Source organism: Molossus molossus, unplaced genomic scaffold (assembly GCF_014108415.1).
Source record: "Molossus molossus isolate mMolMol1 unplaced genomic scaffold, mMolMol1.p scaffold_m16_p_10, whole genome shotgun sequence".
Taxonomy (NCBI): domain Eukaryota; kingdom Metazoa; phylum Chordata; class Mammalia; order Chiroptera; family Molossidae; genus Molossus; species Molossus molossus.
Genome location: NW_023425345.1, coordinates 6,715,553 through 6,740,867, shown reverse-complemented (window position 1 = coordinate 6,740,867; position 25,315 = coordinate 6,715,553). Strand labels below are relative to the sequence as shown.

Below are 25,315 nucleotides of genomic sequence, written 5' to 3'. Positions count from 1 at the left end.
TGCAGGCCCTGCCACGGTTCAGGGGTGACCTGCAGCCCTCGCTCTGCTGTCTTAGAAGCCTGGCTGCTCGAGGGCCGGGTCACTCTCCCGTGTGCCGTGTGTTTAGGAGGAGCTCGTGGTAGGGACCACCACTCATTCATCCAAATGCGTCCAAGAACCGCTACGGCCCTTTGATGATGAGCACTCCCGTTGAAGCGGCGTCTCAGCCATTCCACTGACATCACATGGTGCTCAGTCTGCTCATCTGTGAAGTGGGGAGAACTGCCTGGCAGGGCCCGATGGGGATGAGACCAGTGAGCTCCCAGCCCGCCAGCCGCCCTCAGGCCAACTGGATGCACTCTGTATCAGAATAAACACCCCGGAGCCACACCCCAGGATGCCTGGAGGCTGGGGGGACTGTGACTGAGACCCCTTTCTGGGCTTTCACAGGTGTCTGCTTCAGAGGGTGAGGCTGGTCCCCTGGTCCCCCAGCTACACTGCCGACACCTCTTCCGCAGGCCGGTGCCCGCGGCGGCACCACAGGGCATCAGTGGGCAACGATGCCAGGCCAGCAGGGTCCCGGTGAGTTCAGCGCCGTGGAATTAGTCAGACGGGATCACCCGGAGGACTGTGTGCCCACAGCCAGTGACTCACGCCAGGAGCAGCCTTACGGGCAGTGGCTGCCAACCTGGAGGCCACGCCACTGGCTCGCCTCGCACCGCAGCACACCTTTTACTTTTATTATTTTGGTATGTGCCCCTAGCGGGAACCGAACCCGGGACTCTCTGGTCCGCAGGCCGACGCTCCAACCGCTGAGCCAAACTGGCCAGGGCTTGCAGCACACCTTTTAAGGAGAGGGAGCCCGGGACAAGGTGGGGACCCCGCCGCTGGCCCGAGGCCTTTTCCAGGCCTTCTCCACACCTGCCCCGGGCAGAGGCCAGACCGCCACCTGGATTCACATGTGGCAGCATCACTTTTTAGATGTGACCTTGGGCAAGTGAATTTCCCTGAAGCAGTTTCTTCACCTGTGATACAGAAATACTACTCGCCTCATGAGAGAGGAATTAAGTGAGGTAATGTGTGTAGAAATTGCTTGGCAGGGGCGCCTTTTAAGGAGTGGCAGTGGGCACAGTGGAGGCCCGGGCTCCGGAGGCAGGGTGCCTTGGCTCCCGCCCGCCTCTCCTTCCCGGTGCCTGGGAGCTTGTACCATGAGCCCACACCACCCGCTCGCCAGCTGGTTGCGGGATCGAGGTCACCTGTGCACCACATTTTGAAAGCCGACGGGGAGGGGCCCGCCTGCCTGGCCTGGAACCCCAGCCCAGGTGCCTGTGGGCTTCCGTCTTAGACGAGGGCCTCACACCCCGAGTGGCTCTTACCCTCAAGTGTAAAACAGAGTGATGATGACCTCCCCTAGGGGATGCTGAGAGGCCACAGGCCCCGCTCCTGACTGTCACAGCAGCCTCGCCAAGGCAGTACCTCCGGCGGTTCCAACAGGCACAGGCAAGCCACTGGCTGCACACAGCACCCCAGGGCCAAGGGCAAGGGCGTCGGGGTGCCCCTGCTGTCGAACACCCACGGCTCCTACAAGTCGGGCACCTCATCTGGGCACCTGAGCCAAGGACAGCTCCACCCCAGGAAGGACGGAGGGCAGGCTTCTCAGCGGGCAAGCCCGGTCTGCCTGGTCCCGCTGCGGGCAGAGGGAGCTGGGAACAAGCAGGGGCCCGGTCCGAGGCTGCAGGGTTCTGCTGACCAGCCCTCCGGGTCAGGCTTCACGCGGGAGTGGCCATGTGCCAGTCAGCAGAGGTGGCCCCAGAAGGATCCAGGAGACCAGGCTTCAGATGCAACCACGTCTGGGTAAACTCTGGCACTGTGGCCCGTGACCTCACCTGTGAAATGGGGACAGTGAACACCCTCTTGCCTTGTGTGTGAAGGTGTCCCTAGATCAGTGGCCATGACTGATAAGTGTTAGTAGCGAGAGGGTTGGTCAAAGGCTGGTGGGTGGTGGAAAAGTCACAGAAATGGGGAGCGGCCCCTCCTGGGACGGGGTCACAGGAGAGCCTCCCGCTCAGAGCCCCAGGGCCAGCTGGTGTGAGGGAGGTAGCATCTGGAGACCTCGAGTCGAGTCTGCAGGACACCCCAGCCCCACGTGTGCTCACTGCCCCGCACCCGGGGGGAAGAAGGGGTGGCGGCAGCTGGAGAGTAACAGTGTGGGGCCACGGTTCGCTCTTCGCAGCGGGAGACAGAAAGGATCACATAAAGTTCTTTATTACAGACCTACAAAAAATGAGAGAATTATATATTACTCTCACTTGTTTGGGTTTCTTTTACAAAACAACAGTAGGAAAGGAAAAGCAGAGGCAGATGAGCCCGGCACCGGGATCAGAAGGGACCGAGGACACGAGGACCAAGCTCACTGCAGGGACAGTAACTGCGGCTACCCGGGGCTCTCTCCAAGTGTCCTGGGAGAACTGTGACAGCCTTGAGGGGGCACACAGAGGTGGTGGGAAGACAGCTGTCCCCAGATTGGCGGCAGCACCACTCCCTGGTGGCCACCCGGGTTGGAAGCACGCAAGAATCTATGCCTGGAGGCCTGGTCTCCACACACAGGCCCTCAGGGGCCAGACGGAAGGGAGGTGGGGAGGGCCTGCACAGGACTATGAGTTCTACCAGGGTCCCTCCCAGGACCACGGGGCCCAGCAGGCAAGGGCACTCGGGGCTCTTCCCTTCTGTCAGCCAATCAGCTTCTTCAGGAAGGCCTCCAGCTGATCCTCATCCTTGATGCCCACAAACTTGTCCACTACATCCCCATTCTTGATGGCCAGCACGGTGGGCACCGCCGACACCTGGATGGAGGGACAAGGAAGGTCAGATCATTCAGAGGAGATGTGAACTCTCCCTTTGCCATTCCCGAGCCTCTGTGGGGAAGGCTGGTGGCTTATGCCAGGCAGTGAGTGCCGAAAGCCACGGGCGACTCCCCTTCGCTTGGTGTAGGGGTACTGCAGGCCCTGGAGAAACTTTTCCATTGTGGGCTCCCAGAAGTACCCTTCCTCCCCCAACCGCATGACTGACTCACTGGCCCAGTGGTTTGGCTGGAATGACAGATTAAAATAACCCATGCAGCTGCGGGCCAGGGCTGGGGGCGGGGCGGAGCTGAGGGGCTAAGAGAACTTTCCCAAGGGGCAGCCCAGCACGGAGACCAGGAGACAGGGGAGTCTGAATCCCAGCTTTTGGCCCACTGGCTGGGGGCCTTGGTGCCCTCTTCCATCAAACAGGGTGGTAGTAGCTACCTTGTCGGTTTAGATTAGGATTAAAGGTTCACATACAAAGCCGAGTGGTCAGGAGCTTAGACCCTGGAGCTGGCTGACCCCATCTTGGACCACTCTGGGCAAGCCACTCCATCACTCTTAGGTATCAGTGTTATCCTCGGCAAACTGAAGATATGAACAGGACTTACACGAGAGGGTGTGGGGTGGAATAAAATGCCCCGTGCAAACTCAGCACAGTGCCCTGCACCTGGCAGGCATCAACAGCTGGTGCCCAGCACACGGCGGGCACTCAGCACACAGTGGCTGCAGGGCCAGGTCAGCAAAGTCTAACACAGGGCCCCTTGACAGCCACTTCAGCTCAGTGCTGTGATGGCTAACAGGGTCCAGAAAGTCACTGACCCGTACTGGACAGTGTGGGAAGAGGGCTCGGCCACATATGATCTGCTGTTTATTTATTACAGGGGTTGGAGGCAACATTCTTGGCCTATGACCGTCCTCTCGAGCTCCCCCAGGGGACCTGTAGAGATTACAGGGTATGTAAATAAGGCCCATGGCACTCTGACACCGGGCATTTTCTGTTCCCTGGGCTCCCTGCCTGGCACTGGTGGCCATTCAAAAAAAATATATAAACAACAAGACACAGACTTTTCTTACACACAAGTTAACTACGAAGTAACACCAGTGACAGACAGACAGCAGGTCTCCACACATTCTGAGTGCTGTCCTGCCCAGTCATCTCCAGGGACCCGCCTTCACGTGGCAGGCCTTGCACCCCTCTCCTAACGGGCTTTGGGGACAAACACCGCAGGTAAGATGACATAGTCCCTGTCCTTGTCATCTTCAGGCCCTTTCAAGGACTGGCCTGGGGCTGGTATGGGTGGCATGTGTGGGTGACCACACATCACTGCTTCCTGTCCTTGTCACTCTTGACTCTGGCATGGGTGATGGCATGAAGCGCCAGGCTCCAGTCCATGGCTGGCCCTGTCTCCGGCACCCGCGGGGCCCAGGAGAGCTTGCTCCAGGACCCCTGGAGCCACCAGCAGTCTGATGGGAAGATCACAGGGCCGGAGCGTTGTTCTTTTGCACCCTCTAGTGGTCTGTGAAGGGAGCTGCCTAAATCTGGCAACTTGCAAGCACTAACTTCAACTTTACCCTTGCTGAATCCCATCCTGTCCTTAAAAAAAAAAAAAAAAAAAAATCAGTGTTTTTTTGTTTTTATTCATTGACCTCAGAGAGAGGAAGGGAGGGAGGGAGGAGAGAGGGAAACATCAATCTGTTGTTCCACTTATTTATACATTCCTTGGTTTTTTTTTTTTTTTAGAGTGGAAGGGAGGGGGAAGTGGGGGGGGTGGAGAGAGGGAAAGAGAAAGCATCAACATGAGAGACACATTGACTGGTTGCCTCCTGCATGACCCCAACCAGGTCTGGGGATCAAACCCGTAACCCAGGTACATGGCCTTGACCAGGAATTCAACCAGTAACCCTTCAAGTCGGAGGGTTGATACTCTAACAGCTAAGACAAACCATCCAGGGCTTGGTTGATTCTTGTGTGTGCCCAGACTGGGATCAAACCCCAAACCTCGGTGTATCGGGAGGACACTAACTACTGGGGCAGAGCTTTGTTCTGTTTTTTTTTTTTTTTTTTTCTTTATTGATTTTAGAGAGAGGAAGGGAGAGGGAGATAGAAACAATGATGAGAGAGAACATGGATTGGCTGCCTCCTGCACGCCCCCCACTGGGGATTGAGCCCACAACCCGGGCATGTGCCCTGACTGGGAATCAAATGGCGACCTCTTGGTGCATGGGTGGATGCTCAGGCACTGAGCCACACCGGCTGGGCTCTCCTGTTTCTTTTTTTTTTTTTTTCTTTTATCCTCACCCGAGGACATTTTTCCATTTTTTTGGTACAGCTAGAGTGGGAGGGAGAGAGAGGAAGGGAGAGAGAGAGAGAAACATCGACGTGAAGGGACACATCGAGTGGCCGCCACCCGCACGACCAACCAGGGCCGGGAACAAACTGCAACCGAGGTACGTGCCCTTAGCGGGAACCGAACCCAGGTCTCTCCGGACCGCAGGCCGACGCTCTAACCGCTGAGCCAAACTGGCCAGGGCGAATACCAACCAGGGCCGGGAACAAACTGCAACCGAGGTACGTGCCCTTAGCGGGAACCGAACCCGGGTCTCTCCGGACCGCAGGCCGACGCTCTAACCGCTGAGCCAAACTGGCCAGGGCTCTCCTGTTTCTTAATAGAAACGAAAGCTGTATGTCACTGTACGTAGGGACCTAGTTATCTTCGTGTCCTCTAAGCAGGCCTGAAGTGGACTCAGTTTTCCTTAGGGGCTCAGAACAAGTGAATGCTGTTCTGACTGCACCTGCAGTCACACGTGTGCTCGCACGTGCAGACCACGCAGCAGTGGGTGAGCAGCACACACACCATGACTGTATTTTCATGACAACCAAGGTCCACCACTACTGATCAAGGGTGTTCTTTGAAGTTTCCCTCCTACCCCCACCCAGACACACACATATAGCATGGTCTTGCCAGAGGCTGGATTTCCAAACCCTGCAGGACACTGGGCTGTGACCAGACCTTCCTCACCCCCAAGGAGGAGGAAGTGGCTGGGCCTATGAACACTGCGTTAGATGGAAATGTGCGGGTCCTGGGCACACCCCCTGGAACAGTGACAGAAGTATGGAAGGGGCAGTGGTGACGCCAGAGTTCAGCATCCTTCTCAGTTCCGGCAGCACTGAGGGCAGAGGCTGGAAGGGAGCTAAGATGTGCCAAGATGTGCTGCCTGTGCGTGTGCACATGAGGCCACCGAAGCCTCCCATGCTGGGCTGAAGACCCTGAGAACTCTGGGCAGGGGTGTGCGTGCATGTGCGGGGTGTCTCTTCCCACTAACCTGCAGACCACCCACCTGCACTGCCGCTAAGCTCCGCGCCCCTGCCAAGTCTCCCCGCCTCACCCGTTTGCTCTGTTTGGAGGGACTGGCACTGTTCTAGGTTTTGCAAGAGACTGGCAACCCCCTCCTAGCGATTGCAGAACTAACGCCAAGGGAGAGATCACTGTCACCCCGCTGCCACGTACTGGGTGCTTGTTAAGTGTCAGGGACGATACTAACCACTTGTGCATGCTATCTGATAAACTGCTGCCTCAGGTTGGGGCCATTTTCAAGATGGGAAGACTGAGGCACGGAGACTGAGTGACAAGGGGCAGAGCAGGGATCTGAAACAAGATGCCTGACTTCGCCGTCCGTGAAGTAGTGATCAAACTGCACTGCCCGTCGGCCTGAGGACAGGCACTGGCGATGGACACGGAGCCCAGCGGGGCCAGGGAGCACAGGTTGAGAAGCTTTAAAAGGATGTCACGCTTCAGATGAGAAATGTCACGTGCTCTGTGAAAGCTTTTAGATACAGGAGGATTCTTGGAAAAACTATTATTGAAAAATCAACTCAACTCTGTGACACTCTGGAAAAGGCAACCCTCTGGGGACGGTAAGGTCGGCTGCAGGGGCTCCCGGGGAGGAGGAAAGGTGGGGCCCAGGGGAGGACGGGGGACAGTTTTGTGTGACACTGTGATGATGGACACACGTCGTTACACTGTGTCCAAGAGCAGGTGGAGAGGGCCTTTCACGAGCACACGGCCTCAAGCCAGCCCAGGGCTTTAGAACGTTTGCTCCTGATACTTGGTCCCAGACTCCCGGAGGCATCACCGGGAAGCTTGTTAGAAATGCAGAATCTCGGACCCTTCCTGCACCTGCTGACTCACAGTCTGCTTTTCAACATCCCAGGTCATACTCATGTTTGAGAAGCACCGACTTGGAAGACTGTGAAATGTCTATGAAGTTATGTGAACATTCAAAAGAAAACAAAATTGAAACAAAAAGCCCAAACGAGGTACCCCAAAAGTTGGCAGGCAGTGGCTGTGTTCGTATAGTAAAGAGTACAGGTGACTTTTCCTCCCTTAGAGTGGCTTGGCTGTTTTTCTAACGCTTTTTAAAAAAATTTTTTTTTTCTTTTCTTTCTTTTTTTTTGAGAGAGAGGAAGGGAGAGGGAGAGAGAACATCAATTGGCCGCCTCCTGCATGCCCCCCACTGGGGATTGGCCCACAACCAGTGCATGTGCACTGACCGGGAATCGAACTGACGACCTCTTGGTGTGTGGGTCAACGCTCAACCACTGAGCCACACTCGCTGGGCTCTAATGCTTTTTGAAGGGCGCTGTGTAAGATGAAGAAATACAAGGGTAAAACTCCAAGGATGGGGTCAGAAGCAGAGCCTCAGAGGAAAGAATAAAGGCCCGAGGTCCCCACCTGGACCCACAGTTCCCGCCCTCGCTGGCAGGGTCTGAACGACCCGGGCGTGCTCAGCTGTCCTGCGGGAGCAGCAAGCCCGGGCACGGCATGCCCGCAAGCCAGGGCAGGCAGTCTGGCGGAGGGGCCGGCTACGACACCGCAACCCCACGGCCCTAGTGACTGTTCCTTCCCTCTCCTTTGGGAGACTCTGAGATCTAGGGCGGGCAGCTGACTGAAGCATACAGTGGGATGTGAGGGGAGGGGCGTCTGTGGGAAGGTGTGCTGGGCATAGGGGGCCGTCAGGAGACCTCGGGAAGAGGTCCTAATTCCGTACATATAATTTACAGCAGTTTCTCCAAGTTATCCAACATCTGGAAAAGCACGCCAGGCCCTGGAGGAAGCTATTCCAGGAGGCACTGTGGATCTCTTAGCTGAGATGTCTTCCTTCAGGCTCGCTTCCAAGAGAACAGGTGTGAAGGAAGGAAGGAAGGAAAGGGCCGCGGGAGGGGCCAGGAAGCATCCCTGTGGGAGCTTCCCAAGCCCGCAGACGTCTGCCCAGGGCTTGGCAAACAAGGTTTGGCTCAGGTGACTGGGCCCAGCAGTCTTGGGGTCTTTCTGCGTGACCTGCGCACACTATGTGGACAATGGACAGAGGGAGGCAAGAGAAGATCTTACAAGAACCCCCAACCCACACTTTCCAGGCTTAACACAACTTCGGTGTCCAGCCCTGCAGCAGCAGGCCCCTGGAAAGCAGGTGGGGCGGTCCTGGGAACTCGCTGCTAGTGGGGCTGGGTCACTCTTCTCCGAGGTGCCGGCAGCTCCCGCACGGGGCTGTGCTCAGAACTAGTCTGCTGGCTGAGGCTGAAGCTGGTGTCGGGCAGTGCCGGAGGGAGCCCAAGACGTCTCAGCCTGCCCCTCACCCTGGGGATGCCCAGGGGCTCCAGCCCTGAGCGCACGTCAGAAGGCCACCCCCTCACGCACAGCTGCTGGGCCTCTGGGGGACAGATGGAAAGGAGGGAAAGCTGGGGGCATCCAAATGGTCAGACAAGGGCCCCTTCGACTGATCAGTGGGAGAGTTTTTGTAAACAAAACAAACAGTGACTCACCCCCACCCAAGCTCTGGTGAGCAGCTTTGGTGCCCAGTTCCGTGGCTGGTCTACTTCAGTAACATCCCCAACCACCTGCCTCTGCCTGCCCAGCATCGATTTCCTTTGCTTCTGGTCAGGGCAGCCTGACTTTCTTCAGGTGATCCCTCCCAGCCCCAGCTCAATGGACCGCCCGCCATTCCCCGCCACAGGACAGGCTGAGATGAGCATCTCTACCCAACCTGGCTGGGAAGAGCTGGTCCTGGGCTCCCAAATTGTGGGAAAGAAAGAGGCCTCCTCTTTCACTCACTTGTTAGCTGAAGGAAGAAGGGGGGGTGGTTCATTCTGGCCAGATCCAGTTATTTCCAGAGAAACGAAAATCTGGATTTTCACATGAAATCTTCTGAGTTTTAAATATCAACATCCGGTTTGGAATTGTAAGCATGCTCTGTTCCAGGCACACAGGCCCTGCTATACTTGAGCAAACCTGTGAGACCCTGACCTCAGGGCCTTGGCACCTGATTTCTGCTCTGCCCAGACTGCTCTTCCAAATAGCTGCATGGTTCACTCCTTACTCCCTGGAGGTCTTACTCAGATGGCAGCTTCTCGCCAGACCTTCCCTAGCCCACCCCTTTGAAAATGAAACCCTCCCCAGCCCCAGGCTCAGCACTCCCATGGCAGTCTGATCAGGGAACTACCCACCCATAGGCAAACCCAGCCCACTGCCTGTTTTTGTAAATAAAGTTTTATTTGCACACAACTACGCCCATTTATTTATATACTGTCTATGGTATATAATGTGCTACGACGACAGCTGAGTTATTTGCAACAGAGACCAATGCCCTACAAAGCCTCAAGTATGTACCACCTGGTCCTTTAGAGAAAATATTTCCAACCCTACTCCAAAACACCAGAATGTAGGCTCCATGAAGGCAGGATTGTCAGTTTTGTTCACTGCCATCGTCTCAGCACAAGCAACAACACCCGGCATTAAGGGACTCTACAAAAATCACTGTTGAAAGAACACACGAGCAAGTCAAACACACCAGACCACGCCATGTCCTTGTGTGCGCCGTGCTCTCGGCCCTTCCTTCCTCACCTTGCGTCCTTCGTGGCTCCGCTCAGAGGATGCCTCTGGGATGCCTCCCCTGTCCCCCGGGGCCAATCAGTCCCTTCTCTGTGCATCTCTTCTCTCAGCACTTCTCATCCTACATGGACATGGTCTGTCTTTCCCACTAGACTGGGGACAGGAGCTCATGTCATCTGTGTCGGAGTCACAAATGCCTGCTGACTGAACATGCACACACGAACTCGGGAACAAAGGGAGGCAGAGAACACCTGGCTCAGAGGTTCAGTGGAGTCACCTCTGCAAAGTGCTCTGAATTCCTGAGAGCTCTAGAAGAACCGAGACACCTCCCCTTGCTGGCTCCCTGGTGATCCCCAACGATCCATCTCCTGCACCAGCTATCCTGTGGCCCGAGCATCCCCCAAACCAGCTGCCCTGTGGCAACCCCCTGCCAGTCCATACCTCATACTCTATGGCGAGGTCTGTGTGGTCGTCAATATCCACCTTGGCCATCACCACCTTTCCGTGCTGCTTGGCCACCACCTTCTCTAACCTTGGCCCCAGGATCTTGCAGGGACCACACCACCTCGGAAGGGGAGAAAGGAAGCATCCCGTCACAAAAGCGCTCACCACCTGACCTATGGGCCCCTCAGAACATGTCCTTGACCCACACCTTTCTGAGGGACCTTTTGCTCTTATTACCTGTTTACAGTGTTTGAATATTAACCTGTAATGTTGACGTGCCAAATGGCAATGCCAGACTCTGCAACGGGGGACTTATCACAGGCCCCTATCTTCTAAAACACAGACCTCATTCTAGGACTCTTATAAAGGCTGTTTCACTTACTTCAACGTATCTAAAAAAAATGTATCATCGTAGAATAATATATGATTTGAGGTTAAAAGGTTTGGGTTCAAAAAGAGGATCCTCACCAACCAGCTGATTGTTCTGGGCCCTGTTTCCTCATTTGAAAGACAGCCTGTGCCTCTCAGAGCTGTTGTGAGGACGCAACGAAGGCCATGTGGACAAACAGCGCTGAGGCTGAAGGATGACTTCGAGCACCTCACTGACTCAGAAATACAGGGAGGAGAAACCAAGGGCCAGGAGTGTCTACAACATGCCAGTCACTGCGCCAGGACCTTCTCAGCTTTCCCCACACAGGGGGAAAGGAAAAGACAGTAGAGAAACTGAGGCCCAGACAAGTTAAGAAACTTGTGCAAGGTCACAGAGCTAGTAAGAAGCAGAGCTGGCCCTGGCCAGTTTGGCTCAGCGGTTGCAGCGTCAGCCTATGGATCATAGAGCCTTGGGTTTGATTCTGGACAAGGGCATGTAGCTTGGTTGCTGTTCGGACCCTGGCACTGGTCAGGGTCGTGTGGGAGGCAACCAGTTGATGTCTCTCTCACATCGATGTTTCTCTCTCTCTCCCTCCCTCCCTGCTATTCTATCTGAAGATAAATGGAAAAGTAACGTTGGGTGAGGATTAAAAAAAAAAAAAGCAGCAGCAGAGCTGGGATTGCAACCCAAGGTTGTGTTCCAGGTGTCTTCTTTTAGCCCCAGGCGACTCTGTGATGCCCAGGCCCTGTGTCAACAGCTATTACTGCACTGAACACAAGTGTTTCCCTCTGACCTTTCAAGAACAGGCTGCCACCCCTAGGTATGTGGCACTAAGAACAGTGCCTGGCACTGAATGAACTCACTCTGTTTCCTTGCTGGTGACGAAAATGAAGCATCACCCCATTTATCATTCAGTTTGGAAGCCCTCTCCGGAGTGCTCACTATACCAGGAGGGCAGAACAGCTCTGCCTTCCATGAATCCCTGGCTGATGACTCCCCGTTTTATTTTCAGGCTTTAAAACCCTTTCCATTCAGAGATGTCAATTAATGAACTTACAACACGTAAAAAACCCAGTCTGCAAGACCTTATCTGCTATTACAAGTGAAGAAAGGGAAGCACAAGGACACCGTGGCCGGCCCAGGGTGACATGGTGAGTCAGAGAAAGAACAGGAAAGAAAGCAAAAGAATCTGTCAGAGATCTGCGCAGAAAGCCTCCCAACGTGTAACTCCGGCTACGCGGGCTCCTTCTAGAATGTCTTATTCTGAGGGGCTCATCCAGTTTTTTGCAGCCAGGCCCCAAAGATCTGGAAATGAAGAAGGCCAAGCCAAAAGTCAGCAGGCCCTAAGCATTTAAAGAGCCTAAAAACCAACTCATACAGCACTGAAAAGAAACTCCTCCCACTCCCTGCATGCTCAGCAGCACTGTGGTGGCACTGGAAGCTTGGAGCCACCCCTTCCCAGTTTGGGTGGCAAGATGCTAAAATAAAATAAACTTATCTGCAGGGCCAGGAACTGGTATACACCAGAAGCCAGATGTCGCTGTAGTTAGATTTTTTTCCTGCTTTGGTCTAAGCTGCAGACTCGGAGCCATCTGGCCAGTGAGATGCAGAACACAAGTGTTTCCCAGCTCTAACCACAGGGAGTTTTAAAGACTGTTTACTGGTCTGTCTCCTACCAGACTACACTCAATCTCTGAGAGCACGGACTGGGTCTTCCCAGGATTTGTAGCGAGTCTGTGTATGAGAAGTATCAAATGTGGAACTGAGACGTAGCTGACTCTCAAAAATATCTGAACAAGTGACACCCAGTCTTCTCCTGGACCCCAGGACTCACTGTGCATGAAAATCCACAACCACTGGTGTCTCACTGTTGACAACTCGGTCTTGAAAGTCAGGTCCATCCTGGATGTTAAAGGTTGTTGTACAGACTCGGGTGGTGTATAATGACCGTGCTTGGCTGGGTGTTACTGTCAGGTCACCAAGACTGCACTGTGGGGTCTGTAGAGCCCTGGAGGTGAGGGGTGCCCACCGACCTTGTGGGGGCTTCCGAGAGATGACGGAGGCCAGAAACCTCCTCAGGAGGAGTCGCTGAGCCATCTGTAAGGGGAAGAGGCAGGAAGAGTGGTGGCAGACAACTGTAAGTCAACGCAGCAGAGAAAGACAGTATTTGGGAGTACTGGACTCAAGATTCAGGGTTGGAAGTAAAATGCCAGGACATAGAAGCTTTCTGGAGTAGAGTAAAGAATTAAAACCAAAGGGAAGAAGGAACTGCAAACCAAGGCAGGATTTCGGGCTGACAACCAAAATGAAATCAGGATATCGGTGTTATTACAACATAAGAAAGGGAGGCGGGAATCAATATTTACTGAGCACCTACTAAGGGCCAAGTGTCTTACGTACATTATAGTCCTCCCAGATCAACTTTGGAGAAAATTAATACATACAGTATTGCCTGTATCACAGATAAGGGCTCCGAGGCTCAGTTAAGTTGTGGCACGCCCAAAGTAACCCAACTACTACATGAAAGTCAACACTGGGACCGTAGGCCGTCTTCAAAGTCCTTCCTCTATCGATTACTGTTTTCAAAAGTGTTTCATTGGGAAATTAAGGGAAAAGGAGGGCTGTGAAAGATCAGGAAGGAGGAAACACAACGATTCAAGGAGGAACTAAAAGGCACAGAAACAGGAGTGTGGGGGGTAACTAAAAAAGAAGGGACACGTGTGTGGAGGGAACTGGGGAAATCGGCCGCCACCAGGGACCCCTGCTCTTCCGAGGGCAGGTCCTCCCGCCCGGGGCCTCCACCCACTCGGCCGTCGGACCCCGCAGCAACGCGCCCGCAGCGCGCCTCAGCCGCGACACCACCTCCAGCCACCCCGAGGGCCTCCTACCTCCCTGCAGCGCGAGCGGAGGGATGCACAGCCCGGCCCTCCCCGCCTGTCAAGGGCACGTCTGACGTCACTTCCTCAGAGCAAGGCCTTTGATCGTCACTTCCGAGGACAGGCAACCCGGAGCACGTCTCTCCACTGGAGGGCGTGGCTCGGGTTTTCTGCCAATGGGGATGGCAGAGAAAGGGGCGGCTAACGGGGCGGAGCCTCAATTAGGGACCGGAAAAGAGGGGCTCTGGAGTCTGGGGAAGAGACCGGAAAGGGAAGGGCGGGGCCTTGGGAGGGACCGGAAAGGCGGTGGCCCTCGGGGGAGGGACCGGAGGAGGCGGGCGGGTCCAAGAGGAGGGTCCGGAAGAGGAGGGTCCGGAAGAGGAGGGTCCGGAAGTGGAGGTGAAAGGGGCGGGAGCACGAGGGAGGCGCACGAGGGAGACGTGGGATGAAGGGCGGTGTGCTTCTGCAGCTTGCAAACAGCCTGCGCTAAGCACAACAGCACTGCCCGCCCCGCTGCCTCATTCATCGCCTTCCCAGAACTCCTGGAGGCGCTGGACGGTTCTTCCACTTTGCAGATGAGGACGCTAAGCTTCCGAAAGGTGTAGTGCCCATTAAGGGGCAAAAGACCCTGAATGGGAGTCCAGAGACTGCTTTGGGGCCCGTTTCTGTAACGACTGAATGACCTCGTGGTTATGGGCAAGGCAGCCTGCCGCTGGGGCTTCAGTGTCCCAGTATGTGACATGGGGGGCTGGGCTTGTCCTGAACCCCTTTGGAGTTGCTGGGGAACTGGGCACCAGATGGTGGTGATACCTGGAGGGCTTGCCTTTGAGGCGCCAGGTAAAGAGTAGTGACCTGTGACCCTTGGGCCTGGGCCTTCCTTTCTCATTGTGGGGGTTCAGAGCTAGTCACCCCAAGATGTGCTTCTGTGGTCTGCGGGTTGTTTTGAGCTAAGTGCAATTTTAGCTTCAGTCTCAAGAGAAACATCTGCCCCTCCCTTTAACTACCTAGTAGCATTTGAATTAGGGGCCTTGCCCATAATAAAGGATTATTAGTGATAATTTTTTTTATTCCAGAGCAAACTCCTATTTACCAAACATCTGTTCTTATCGTTTTGCCCTCAAGGCACCTTAACCTCATCCGTAGCTCAGAATATCTTCTATAGCCATGTTCCCTTTCTCTCTGAACCTCTCCTTGCACGTGGGGATCTCTGACGCTCTCATGTATATGGGTTTATATATATATATGAAATTTGGTTATTTTATCTTGCTAATCTGTCTCATATCTACTTGATTATTAGACCAGCCAAAAGAACCTTTAGGGTAGAAGAAACTTTGTTTCTTCCCCATAACAACCATTGTCTGTCACTGTAGGACAATAGGGGTCTGGGCACTTGTGTGTCCCAGGCTGGAGTCACAACCACCTCTTGTCTCCCCTGCACACTGGACAACCACTCATGACCTCTTATGATTCTTGAATACAATATTGTTTTGTTTTTTTTGTTTTTTAAAATATGTTTTTATTGATTTTCAGAGAAAGGAAGGGAGAGAAACATTGATGAGAGGGAAACATCCATCTCCTGCATGCTCCACACCCTCTACTGGGGATCAAGCCTGCAACCAGGCCTGACTGGGAAACGAATCTTCAACCTCCTGGTGCAGGGGCCTACGCTCATCTAACTGAGCCACATTGGCTGGGCTGGGTTTTTTTGTTTATCCTCACTCGAGGACATTTTTCCATTTTTTGTACAGATAGAGTGGGAGGGAGAGAGAGAGAGAGAAACATCGACATGAAAGGGACACATCGAGTGGCTGCCACCCACACAACCAACCAGGGCCAGGGACAAACTGCAACCAAGGCACGTGCCCTCAGCGGGAACCCAACCCGGGTCTCTCTAGACCGCAGGCCGATGCTCTAACTGCTGAGCCAAACCGGCCAGGGCTGGGCTGGGTTTTTTTAAAAAATTCTCATCTGAGGATGTTTTTTGATATTTTGTTCAGACAGAGTGGGAGGGAGAGAGAGAGAGAGAGAAACATTGATGTGAAAGGGACACATCGAGTGGTTGCCACCCACATGACCCAACCAAGGCCGGGGACAAACTGCAACTGAGGTACGTGCCCTTAGTGGAAACTGAACCCGGGTCTCTCCAGACCACAGGCCGACGCTCCAACTGCTGAGCCAAACCGGCCAGGGCGGGTTTATTTTTTCCTCCTTGCCTTTGCTTAATTGGAAATGCTTTTTTCTCTCTCCACTTGGTAGAACATCTAGACTGCTCATCACTTCTTTGAGCAGCATTAATTGCTTCCTTCTCTCTAGTACTTTGTTCATAACTTTTTTTTTTTGGTATATGCCCCTAGTGGGAACTGAACCCGGGACTCTCTGGTCCTCAGGCTGATGCTCCAACCACTGAGTCCAACTGGCCAGGGCTTTGTTCATAACTCTGACATAACTCACTAAAGTGTCTATCTCTTCACTAACCATGTGCTTCCTGAAATAGGGATTGTAGCTTTTATCCATATGCCCAGCCCCAGCCTGATGCAGTGCCTGACTCACAGAGGATTTCACTAGACGCTTATTAAGCTGAATATCTGGATATCTAAGGGAGTGGCATACAGTCAGAGAGGTTACATGACTTGTCCAAGGTCACGAAATAGGTCTATTGGCAGAGTCCCTCTCACGCCTCCGTTACAGCCTGCACTCCAGCCAGTGGGGGTCACTTACAGTTCCAGAGTTTGGAACTCTCCCACCCCGTGACATAGGGTGTGTGGCAGAACAGCTGCAATTGGTAAAAGCTACAGGAGCTGTCAGGAAGAAGGAAGACCACCCTCCCTTCCTACCCCTTCCTTCACACCACCACCACCACCACCAGATTTACGGCTTAAAACCATCAAAGACCAGCCCTGGCCGGTTTGGCTCAGCGGTTAGAGCGTCGGCCTGCGGTCCTGAGAGACCCGGGTTCGGTTCCCGCTAAGGGCACGTACCTCGGTTGCAGTTTGTCCCCGGCCCTGGTCGGTCGTGAGGGTGGCAGCCACTCGATGTGTCCCTTTCACATCGATGTTTCTCTCTCTCTCTCTGTTCCTCTCTCTCCCTCCCACTCTACCTGAACAAAAAATGGAAAAATGTCCTTGGGTGAGGATAAAAAAAAAAAACAAAAAAACCATCAAAGACCAGCTCAATCCAATATGGTGACTAATTTTACCTTGTGGTAACCCCTAGCCTCATTATATACTCATTGAAAGAGATTAGCATGCTAACTGACACACCATGCCGTTACGATTAGAAACAGAAAGCCCATGTAAGGGCAAAAGATGGCTCACTGAGCTCCCCAGAGAAATCTCCACCCTTTTCCCAGGAAAATCCTGAATGTTCCTCTCCCTTATTGAATATCTGACACCCCCAATTAAATGAATCTTGATAAAGGAAGCACATTTTGCTAAAGGGGGGATGATCTATCTGGAGTAGTCCATTCTCTGTCTCACTACTTCACTAATAAAAACACTTTCACTTTAAATTCTATGCTGGCTTGCATTTGAATTCTTTCCTGCATGAATCCAAGAACCCACAGTGGGTCATGGATCCTTGGAACGCCTGTGGCACCCGCACTTTGCAGTTGCTGCTCTCTATAACTGGGAGGCTTTTCCCTCTACTCCCTCCATCGGAGAAAATGCTACCAGGTACCAGACTGAGCACCATCTCTGCAGACCATTCCCTGAGCCTCCTCAAGTGGAGGTAGATGCCCTCCTCTGGGCTTCCACAGCCCTGTGCGCCTGTCAGTCACCACACTCAGTACTCTCTTCTGACTGTTTCTTTTTCTTCTTTTAATCCTCACCTGAGGATATTTTCCCATTTATCTTCAGAGAGAGTGGGAGGGAGGAGGGGGGAGAGAGAGAGAGAGACAGACAGACAGACATTGATTGGTTGCCTCCCACATGACCCCAACCAGAGCCAGTGACCAAGGCAACTGAGGTCCATGCCCTTGACCAGAATCGAACCTGTGACTCTTTGGTCTGCAGGCCGATGCTCTAACCACTGAACCAAACTGGTCAGGGCTTACTGTCTATTTCTTTATTCCTCACTATACTGTTGGCTTCTGGGGTTCCATCTGTTTCTCTATTGCTTACGTCAGGGCTTGGTGCATCATGGGTACTCAGTGGTTATTTGTTGCATGAACAGAGAGCAGGGACCCGCGTCATATCTTCCCACCTCAAATGCCATTTCCCCCACTATAGTACACAGCCCCGTTTTGCCTTCCCAAATAATTGCCATTTCCCCCCAATTCATTTTAACCACATCGTGCTATTATTTGCCCTCTGTCCGACGGGCAGATTCATCCCTCATTCCCATGGTGGGCAGGGCCACAGCCACAGCTGCCCAGGGACCTTCTTCGGGGACGGGGTGAGGGAAAACTTGGGCTAGGTCCACATTCCCTGGCCACCGGCAGCCACATCAGCCTTCTACTTAATAAAGCCCCTTGCTCATCACAGGCAGGAGATGAGGGGAGGGCTTGGGCGGGCATGGCCTTCTCCACCATATCTGACCTCTTGCTTTCGCCTCTGTCCTCACCGAGGACTGGAGCCAAGAGTGGTGACCCTCAGCGGGACCCCAGTACCCCTGGCTCTCCTAGGTCAGCATCCCTGGTGTAGCTGTTTCTGCGAATGCAGATGCCATCTGGCAGGGCACTTCCACTCTGTCCATTTTCATTTCTGTTTTTCTGTGTCTCTAGCACTTTCTCTTCCAGGGCCACCTATTAACCCCATTTAGCATTTCCACAGCTTTTTCTGGAGGCCAGTTTCCTTGTTTACTTCACACTCCAAATCCAAAGGAGAACCAGTCCTATCTATTCTTTTTTTTTTTCTTTTATTTATTGATTTTTAGAGAGGAAGGGAGAGGGAGAGAAAAATAGAAACCTTGATGAGAGAGAACATTGATTGCTGCCTCCTGCTTGCCCCCCACTGGGGATCGGGCCCACAACCTGGGCCTGTGCCCTGACTGGGAATCGAACCAGCTACCTCCTGGTGCATGGGTGGATGCTCAACCACTGAGCCACACCAGCCGGGCTCTACTCTTATTCCATAGTCACTTTACCTCTCTTGGCCTCAGGCTTCTCAGCTGAGAAATGGGAAGAAAGATGCTGTCTTCACAGGGCTGTGAGGTTGCAGGAAGATCAAAGTACAGGGCCTGGTGCATTGTCCGTGCCTGATGAATGAATGATGAATGAATGATGAATGAATCTCTTCCCTCCTGAGAAAAGAGAGAACTAAGAGACTCACGGAGAGGGCAGCGCTCACAGGAGGCTGCAGCGGGGCTCCTTGGCTGCAGGGTGGGTTGTCTGCCAGGTCGCAAGGCAGGTTCCGGGCACAGGTGTGAGGGGAGAGGAAGGCAGCCAGGACCGGCAGCCGGAGCTGAGGGCGAAGCCTGGACTGCTGCGCTGTCTGGTCTCTATTGCAGAGGTTTTCAGACAGTGAGATGTGAGCCAGCAGTGGGTTTATGAAGTCAATTTAGTGGGTTGTGATCAGATTGGAGAAGACGAACAGAATGGAAAACATCAGAGTACGCTGCCTGTTATAAGCACTATTTTGTTCGTGTCATTTCTGTAGGTCTGTATGTCCTGGGTGGTGATATAGAATGTATTTCTTACTGTGGATCATGATCAAAGGGTTTGCAAGCTGCTGATAGATTGAAAAGTTACCAAGCACCTGACACCATTCTAAGCACTCTGCATGGACTAACTCATTTAATCCTACAACCCTAAGAGATTGATACCGCTGTAACCCCCAATTTACACAGGGGGAAACTGAGGCACATAGAGGTTAACAGCTTGTCCAGGGTCACCCAGATAGTGGGAGGTGGAAGCTTAAAGGTGCTACACTGCCCTTAGCAAGGATTTGATTTAACTTTAGTCTGTTGCCTCTTCCTGCTTAGCCCCAGGGAGCAGCCAGCTAATCTAGGCCATCAGAGGGCAACATGGGCTCACACTGCAGCGGGTGGCAGGGCCGTCAGCAGTGTTGTGAGCAGAGGCGCCCACACGGGGGCAGTGTGGTTCTTCCAGCCTGCTCCACAGCGGACCAGGCCAGCTGGGCACATCAGGGTCATGGGCGACCTCAGGACTGCAGAGCTGAGCACAGGGCAATAGGATGCTTCTCCCTGAACATGTGTCCCAGGATGTCATGGCTGGAGGGAGACACCTTAAACAAAAACAACAAAAATGCCGAGAGAAGTGGTGTCTGCATAGTCTAAACTGAGAGTGAGCTCCTCTCCAAGAGGTGTTACTTCTAGAGTATCTTTGCTTTCAGTTTCCACCTTGATAATAATTTGTTTTAAAAAACACTGTTGCAGAACTATTGGAACTCTGACGTGTGTTTTGCAATTCAAGAAGTCGTTTTCATGTTCTGTTGTGCGGTGCCCTCGCATCCCTTTCTCAACATAAAGACTTGGCACGGGAATAGTGACATAACCCTCGTGCAGAGACTGGTGACTGCTTCGTCCTGCAATGGCAGATCGGGAGTGTCGTGGCTGTGATAGAGGTCGCGTATGCTGTCACCCACACCTGCCCACCCCCGGAGAGGTCAGTACCCTCAGTGGACACATGCAGGCTGGGCAGCAGTGCGCTGGGCTCGTTCCAGATCCTGCCCACTGCTGGGGTTTCTCATGTGCTCCTGGTTCTGCCGGGCAGCACAAAGCCTGCAGCTGCGAGAGGCTGTGAGAGGCAGGCAGGGAAGGACCCTTCCTCTTTCCATCCCTCACCGTTCAGCTTGCTCCTCCTCCCCATCCTGGAACAGGCGGCGGCAGCTGTGGGTTAGAGAGATGAGCCCCGGACCCAGAACTGGAGCTGCTTCTGCGCCAGGCTCGGCCCCTCGCCCACTGAGTGCACTCGGGCAAGTCGGCCAACCCTCTGGCATTGTTGCCCATCTGTATGGGGCTCTAACAGTGCTTACTCCACAGAAAGGTGGGGAACTTCCACAATAAGGGAACAATGACAGCACATCTGTGGTCCTTACCACATGTCTCACAACTGTTCTAGCATTTTTCTTCTCCTCACTGTAAGCAAAATGCTATTAGTCACATTTTACAAGTGAGAGAATCTGAGGTCCTGAAAGCATAAATAACTTAGCCTAGACCACGAATCAAGCAAATAGCAGGGCTGGGACTCAAACCCAGACAGACTGGCCCCAAAAGGTGTATGCTGAACACCTCAGCTCTACCGTGTCTTTAATATTATCTGTAAATAAGAGTTAACACATAACAACTCTTTGAAAAGGTACCCTTAAATGTAAATACTAGGTCTTACTATAGGCTTTGCTGGAGGTGCAAATCACAGACCTGTGCAGGGAAGGTAGGGCTCAGGTGGAACCCAGGTTGGTGAACACGCGGGCTTTGGATTCGTGTGGACCTGGATTTGAATCCTGCCTCTGCCACTTACATGCAATATGATGTTACCCATCTAAGACTTGGCTTCCCCTTCTGTAAAATAGGGCTGGCAGTGTGTACCTCAGACAGTGTTTACAGATGTATAAAATCAAGTCTTGCCTGGCCAGTTTGGCTCAGTGTGGAGCATCGGCCGGTGGTCTGGAGAGACCTGGGTTCGATTCCCGTTAAGGGCTTGTACCTTGGTTGCAGTTTGTCCCCAGCCCTGGTTGGGGTCGTGTGGGTGGCAGCCAGTCAATGTGTCTCTCTCACATCGATGTTTTTCTCTCTCCCTTCCTCTTTCTCTCCCTCTCGCTCTATCTGAAGATGAATGCAAAAATGTCCTCGGGTGAGGATAAACAAAATAAAAATAAAAATAAAATCAAGTCTTAGAGAGGTCATGTGACTTGCCAAGGGCACACAGCTAGTTAGAGGCAAGGGCAGGCTCACCTCCAGATCTCAGCACAGGTCCTGAGTTCTTCTCACTGACCAGCGAGGCTGTGGTGGTGAGGCAGGATAGAAAGAAGGCAGGAAAATTCCTGGGCAAATGGAATGGGGAAACTGAGATAAGATAATTAAACAAGGCCAAACTATTTATTTATTTAATCCTCACCTGAGGACATTTTTGCATTTATCTTCAGATAGAGCGGGAGGGAGAGAGGGGGGGAGAGAGAGAGAGAAACATCGATGTGAGAGAGACACATTGACTGGTCGCCACCCACACAACCCCAACCAGGACCAGGGACAAACTGCAACTGAGGTACATGCCCTTAGCAGGAACCGAACCCAGGACTCTCTGGTCTGCGGGCCGACGCTCTAACCGCTGAGCCAAACCTGCCAGGGCAAAACAATTTAAACAGTTTACAGATAGTTAGTGAATCCTTGGACCTTATCTTCCCTAACCAAGGACATCTGAGAACAAATGCTTTATACCTCCCCTCTCTAACCATAGAATAAATAGCTTAAATCACCCTGGTCAGGGAGATAGAGAACAGACACCCAATTAATGCCATTTGTGCCAGCCAAACCCAAGTATGGGAGGTCAGGGGAACAGATAACAAAAACCCGACTAGCGCCAGACAGACCCAAGAAAAAAGTAAAACAACCCTGGCCGGTTTGGCTCAGCAGTTGGAGCGTTGGCCTGCAGACCAGAGAGTCCCCGGGTTCGGTTCCCACTAGGGGCATGTGCCAAAAAAAAAAAAAAAAAAAAAAGTAAAGTCAATGAGAGAATAATCCCAAACTCCCCTAGACACTCATGTGGCTGCGTCACCGTATTAACAACGCACCTGGAAAGCTGCCGAATGTTCTGCTGAAACCCCCCCCCCCCCCCCCCCCCCCGACGAAAGATGCCGACAAGGGCTCTCCCTCGAGCCTCGAGCCTCGAGCCTGCCCACGCCTTTCCTCCCTCTCAGACGTGCATCTTTATTTTTCTCTCCTGGACTCTAAGGGGCCCCTGAGGCTTGCAGCCAGGGAGCAGAGGGCAGCAGCCGTCCCAGGCTTACCCTCTGAGCCCGGCTCCAAGGCCCCCTTTCCGTTGACTCCCCAGTGAGCGCAAAGCAGCCTGGCTCACTTCTCGTTCATAACATCTCTAGGGAGTCAGAGCAGAGCCCTGCCTAGGCTCTCCCCTGCTGCTGCTTCTGCTCCGAGTCCTTCGTTTCGCTGTCCCCAGCTGCTGTTGCTGCTGCTTCTTCTTTTTTTTTTTTTTATTGATTTTAGAAAGAGTGGAAGGGAGAGGGAGAGAGAGACAGAAACATCGATGAGAGAACATCGATTGGCCGCCTCCTGCACGCCCCCCACTGGGGATTGGGCCCACAACCTGGGCATGTGTCCTGACCGGGAATCGAACCGGCGACCTCTTGGTGCATGGGTCGATGCCCAACCACTGAGCCACACCGGCCAGGCATCACTGTCCCAGCTTTAATAAGCGTACTCTCACAATCACCTGGACTTGTGTTGTGAAATCTTTCCCACACAAAGTCAAGAACCCACACTACAGGCCAGCCTGAGGCAGACCCGCTCCAGGCCTGGCCCCCGTCCCATGACAGTGGGGCTAGGTCTGAGGATAAGTATATTTGTCTTTAGTTTGTGAAAGTGTCACTGGCAAAAGTTACAACGAGGTCCAATGAATAAAAGTGATTTTTTTTTGAGCCTTTGCTTTCTTTCTTTTCTTTTTTTAAATCCTCACTCGAGGATATTTTTCCATCTATTTTCAGACAGATTGGGAGGGAAGGAGGGAGAGAGAGAGACAGAGAGAAACATCAATGTGAGAGAAACACATAGACCGGTTGCCTCCTGCACAACCTCACCAGGGCCGGCAATGAGCCGCAACCGAGGTGAGTGCCCTTGACCGGAATCGAACCTGCGACTCATTGGTCTGCAGGCTGACACTACCGCTGAGTCAAACCGGCCAGGGCCAAGCTTTGGTTTTACAATCTAAAAAGAGGAAAGTCAGAGAAACATCTGTAACAAAAATAAATTAAAAAAAAAAAAAAGCCCTGGTTGGTTTGCTCAGTGGTTAGAGCGCCGGCCCACGGACCAGAGAGTCCCGGGTTCGGTTCCTGCTAAGGGCACGTACCTCGGTTGCAGTTTGTCCCCAGCCCTGGTTGGGGTCCTGTGAGTGGCAGCCACTCTATGTGTCTCTCTCACATCAACATTTCTCTCTCTCTCTCTCTCTCTTCCTCCCTCTCTCTCTTCTGCTCTATCTGCAGATAAATGCAAAAATGTCCTTGGGTGAGGATAAAAAATAAATAAAATAAATAAATAAATGTTTAAAAAAATAATAAAAAATAAAATAAAATAAAAAGAGGAAAGTCCTTCTCCCTCCCCAGGTCCATACAGCAAGTCTCAGGCAAGACTCTGATTGGCCCTGTTTGGATCACGTGTCTGCCTCTGGGTCAGTCACGCACTGGCCAGCCTGCACTTGTCTGCCCTTGTGCTGGGCGGCCCCCATAGAGCTGTGTGGAAGCTGACAGGGTCTCCAAAGGAAGGCACGCATGCCGATCACCAACATGCATGTAAGGGCTCTTTTATCCGAGTCCAATAATATTTCCATCTGCCACGTAACGTCGTGATCAATGATGTCTGACAAAACTGGGAAGCCTCTGAGGCTGGAGGAGGGTCCTTTGATCAGTGACAGTTGTACTGGGCCAGTTTTGTTTTGCACAGAAGCAAATCCTTTGCAAGTGCAGATCTCAGTGAGATACCTATTTATCCTGCGGACTCGCACATGCATAGGGTAGTTAGCAGGCTCCTTGTCGTTTTCCTGAAGGAGACACAGACATCAGACTCCCAAGTTTCCGCCAGTTAATTTCAAGCAGCCATATAATGTGCACCAGGCACTGTCTTTCTTTATTAACTTGCTCATACTTTCCCTGTTCTTTGTCATTGATCCCTCGGTGTAGGTACACCAAACAGCGCAACACCATGTTTTGCATGGAGTGCCTTAGTGGGCGTGTTCTGCAAATACCTTCGTGATGTGCTGTTAACAGTTGCTAGATATTGTGCCTGTTCTTACAAGTTCACCTTCACGGAGTCACCTTTATATTTTGCTCCATGGTGCCTATCTATCCCACTTATCTATTGCTGTGTAACAAACCACCCCAAAACTGATTTCGCTCCTAAATATGAAATTTGGGTGGGGAGGTCACACGGGGCTGGATGATCCATTTCCAAGACGGTGTACCCACGTGGCTGCAGGCTGGTGCTGGTGGGCACAGGGGCCTCTCCCTGGGCTTCCCCACAGGATGGTGGTTGTGTTCCCAGAGATGTGGTGAAGTTGCTGGTCTCTCAGGGCCTGTGCCCAGAAACTGTCATGGCACCTCTTCTGCCTGTTTTTGGTCAAAACAGTCCCAGAGGGCACCCTAAGTCAAGGGGAGGGGACACAGACCTCGCGTCTTGACAGGAGTTGTCACAGAATTTCTGGCCATTTATCTCCCACAGTGCTGAAAGACTGACTGATTTATTTATATAAAATAATTTTTCTTTATTGATTTTAGAGACAGAGGAAGGGAGAGGGAGAGAGAGAGAGAAACATCGATGAGAGAGAACATCGCTCAACCACGGAGCCACCCTGGTCAAGTGAGACTGACTTATTTAAAACCTAAAAATGGTTGGTGTTAAGGGGCTCATGCCTCTATGTTTGTAGTTGCTTTGTTTCTAAACTGCAGCGGCAGATTGTAACACAGTGAACATTCTGAGACACTGTGGCTTTTTTTCTGTTGGTAGGTAGGACTTCCCTGTGTCTGATTCGTTTACAATGATTCAGAATGGCTTGAGAAAGAGTCTGAGATAGTAACGTCTCAAGGAGAATGAAAAAGTAGGTGATACACTTGAAAGATGTTGGTTTCCTCTGAGCTTGGGGCTTTCTCTAGAAGAGCGGACAGATCGGTCTTATTAATGCAGAACTGAGAAAGGAGACATCCTGACAGCCCTTCTTCCCCGCTTGGAGACATCTGTTGCATTGCTGTTTTCGCTTCGGGCTTGATGCACTGGTCACGTGATGTCCTTGGATTA

The 25,315-nt window shown here is 52.6% G+C and overlaps 1 protein-coding gene across 1 annotated transcript; it reads right to left on the bottom strand.

Annotated features, from left to right (window-relative positions):
- Window positions 1–2,209: 2,209 nt before the first annotated feature.
- Window positions 2,210–13,483, bottom strand: TXN2 (thioredoxin 2). Its single transcript, XM_036251758.1, has 5 exons — window positions 13,415–13,483; window positions 12,361–12,623; window positions 10,154–10,277; window positions 2,703–2,822; window positions 2,210–2,253 (listed from the first exon to the last, which is right to left on the bottom strand). The coding sequence occupies exons 2-4, from the start codon at window positions 12,621–12,623 to the stop codon at window positions 2,709–2,711; spliced, it is 501 nt and encodes a 166-aa protein (XP_036107651.1). The 5' UTR covers window positions 13,415–13,483; the 3' UTR covers window positions 2,210–2,253; window positions 2,703–2,708.
- Between the last annotated feature and the right edge of the window lie 11,832 nt (window positions 13,484–25,315).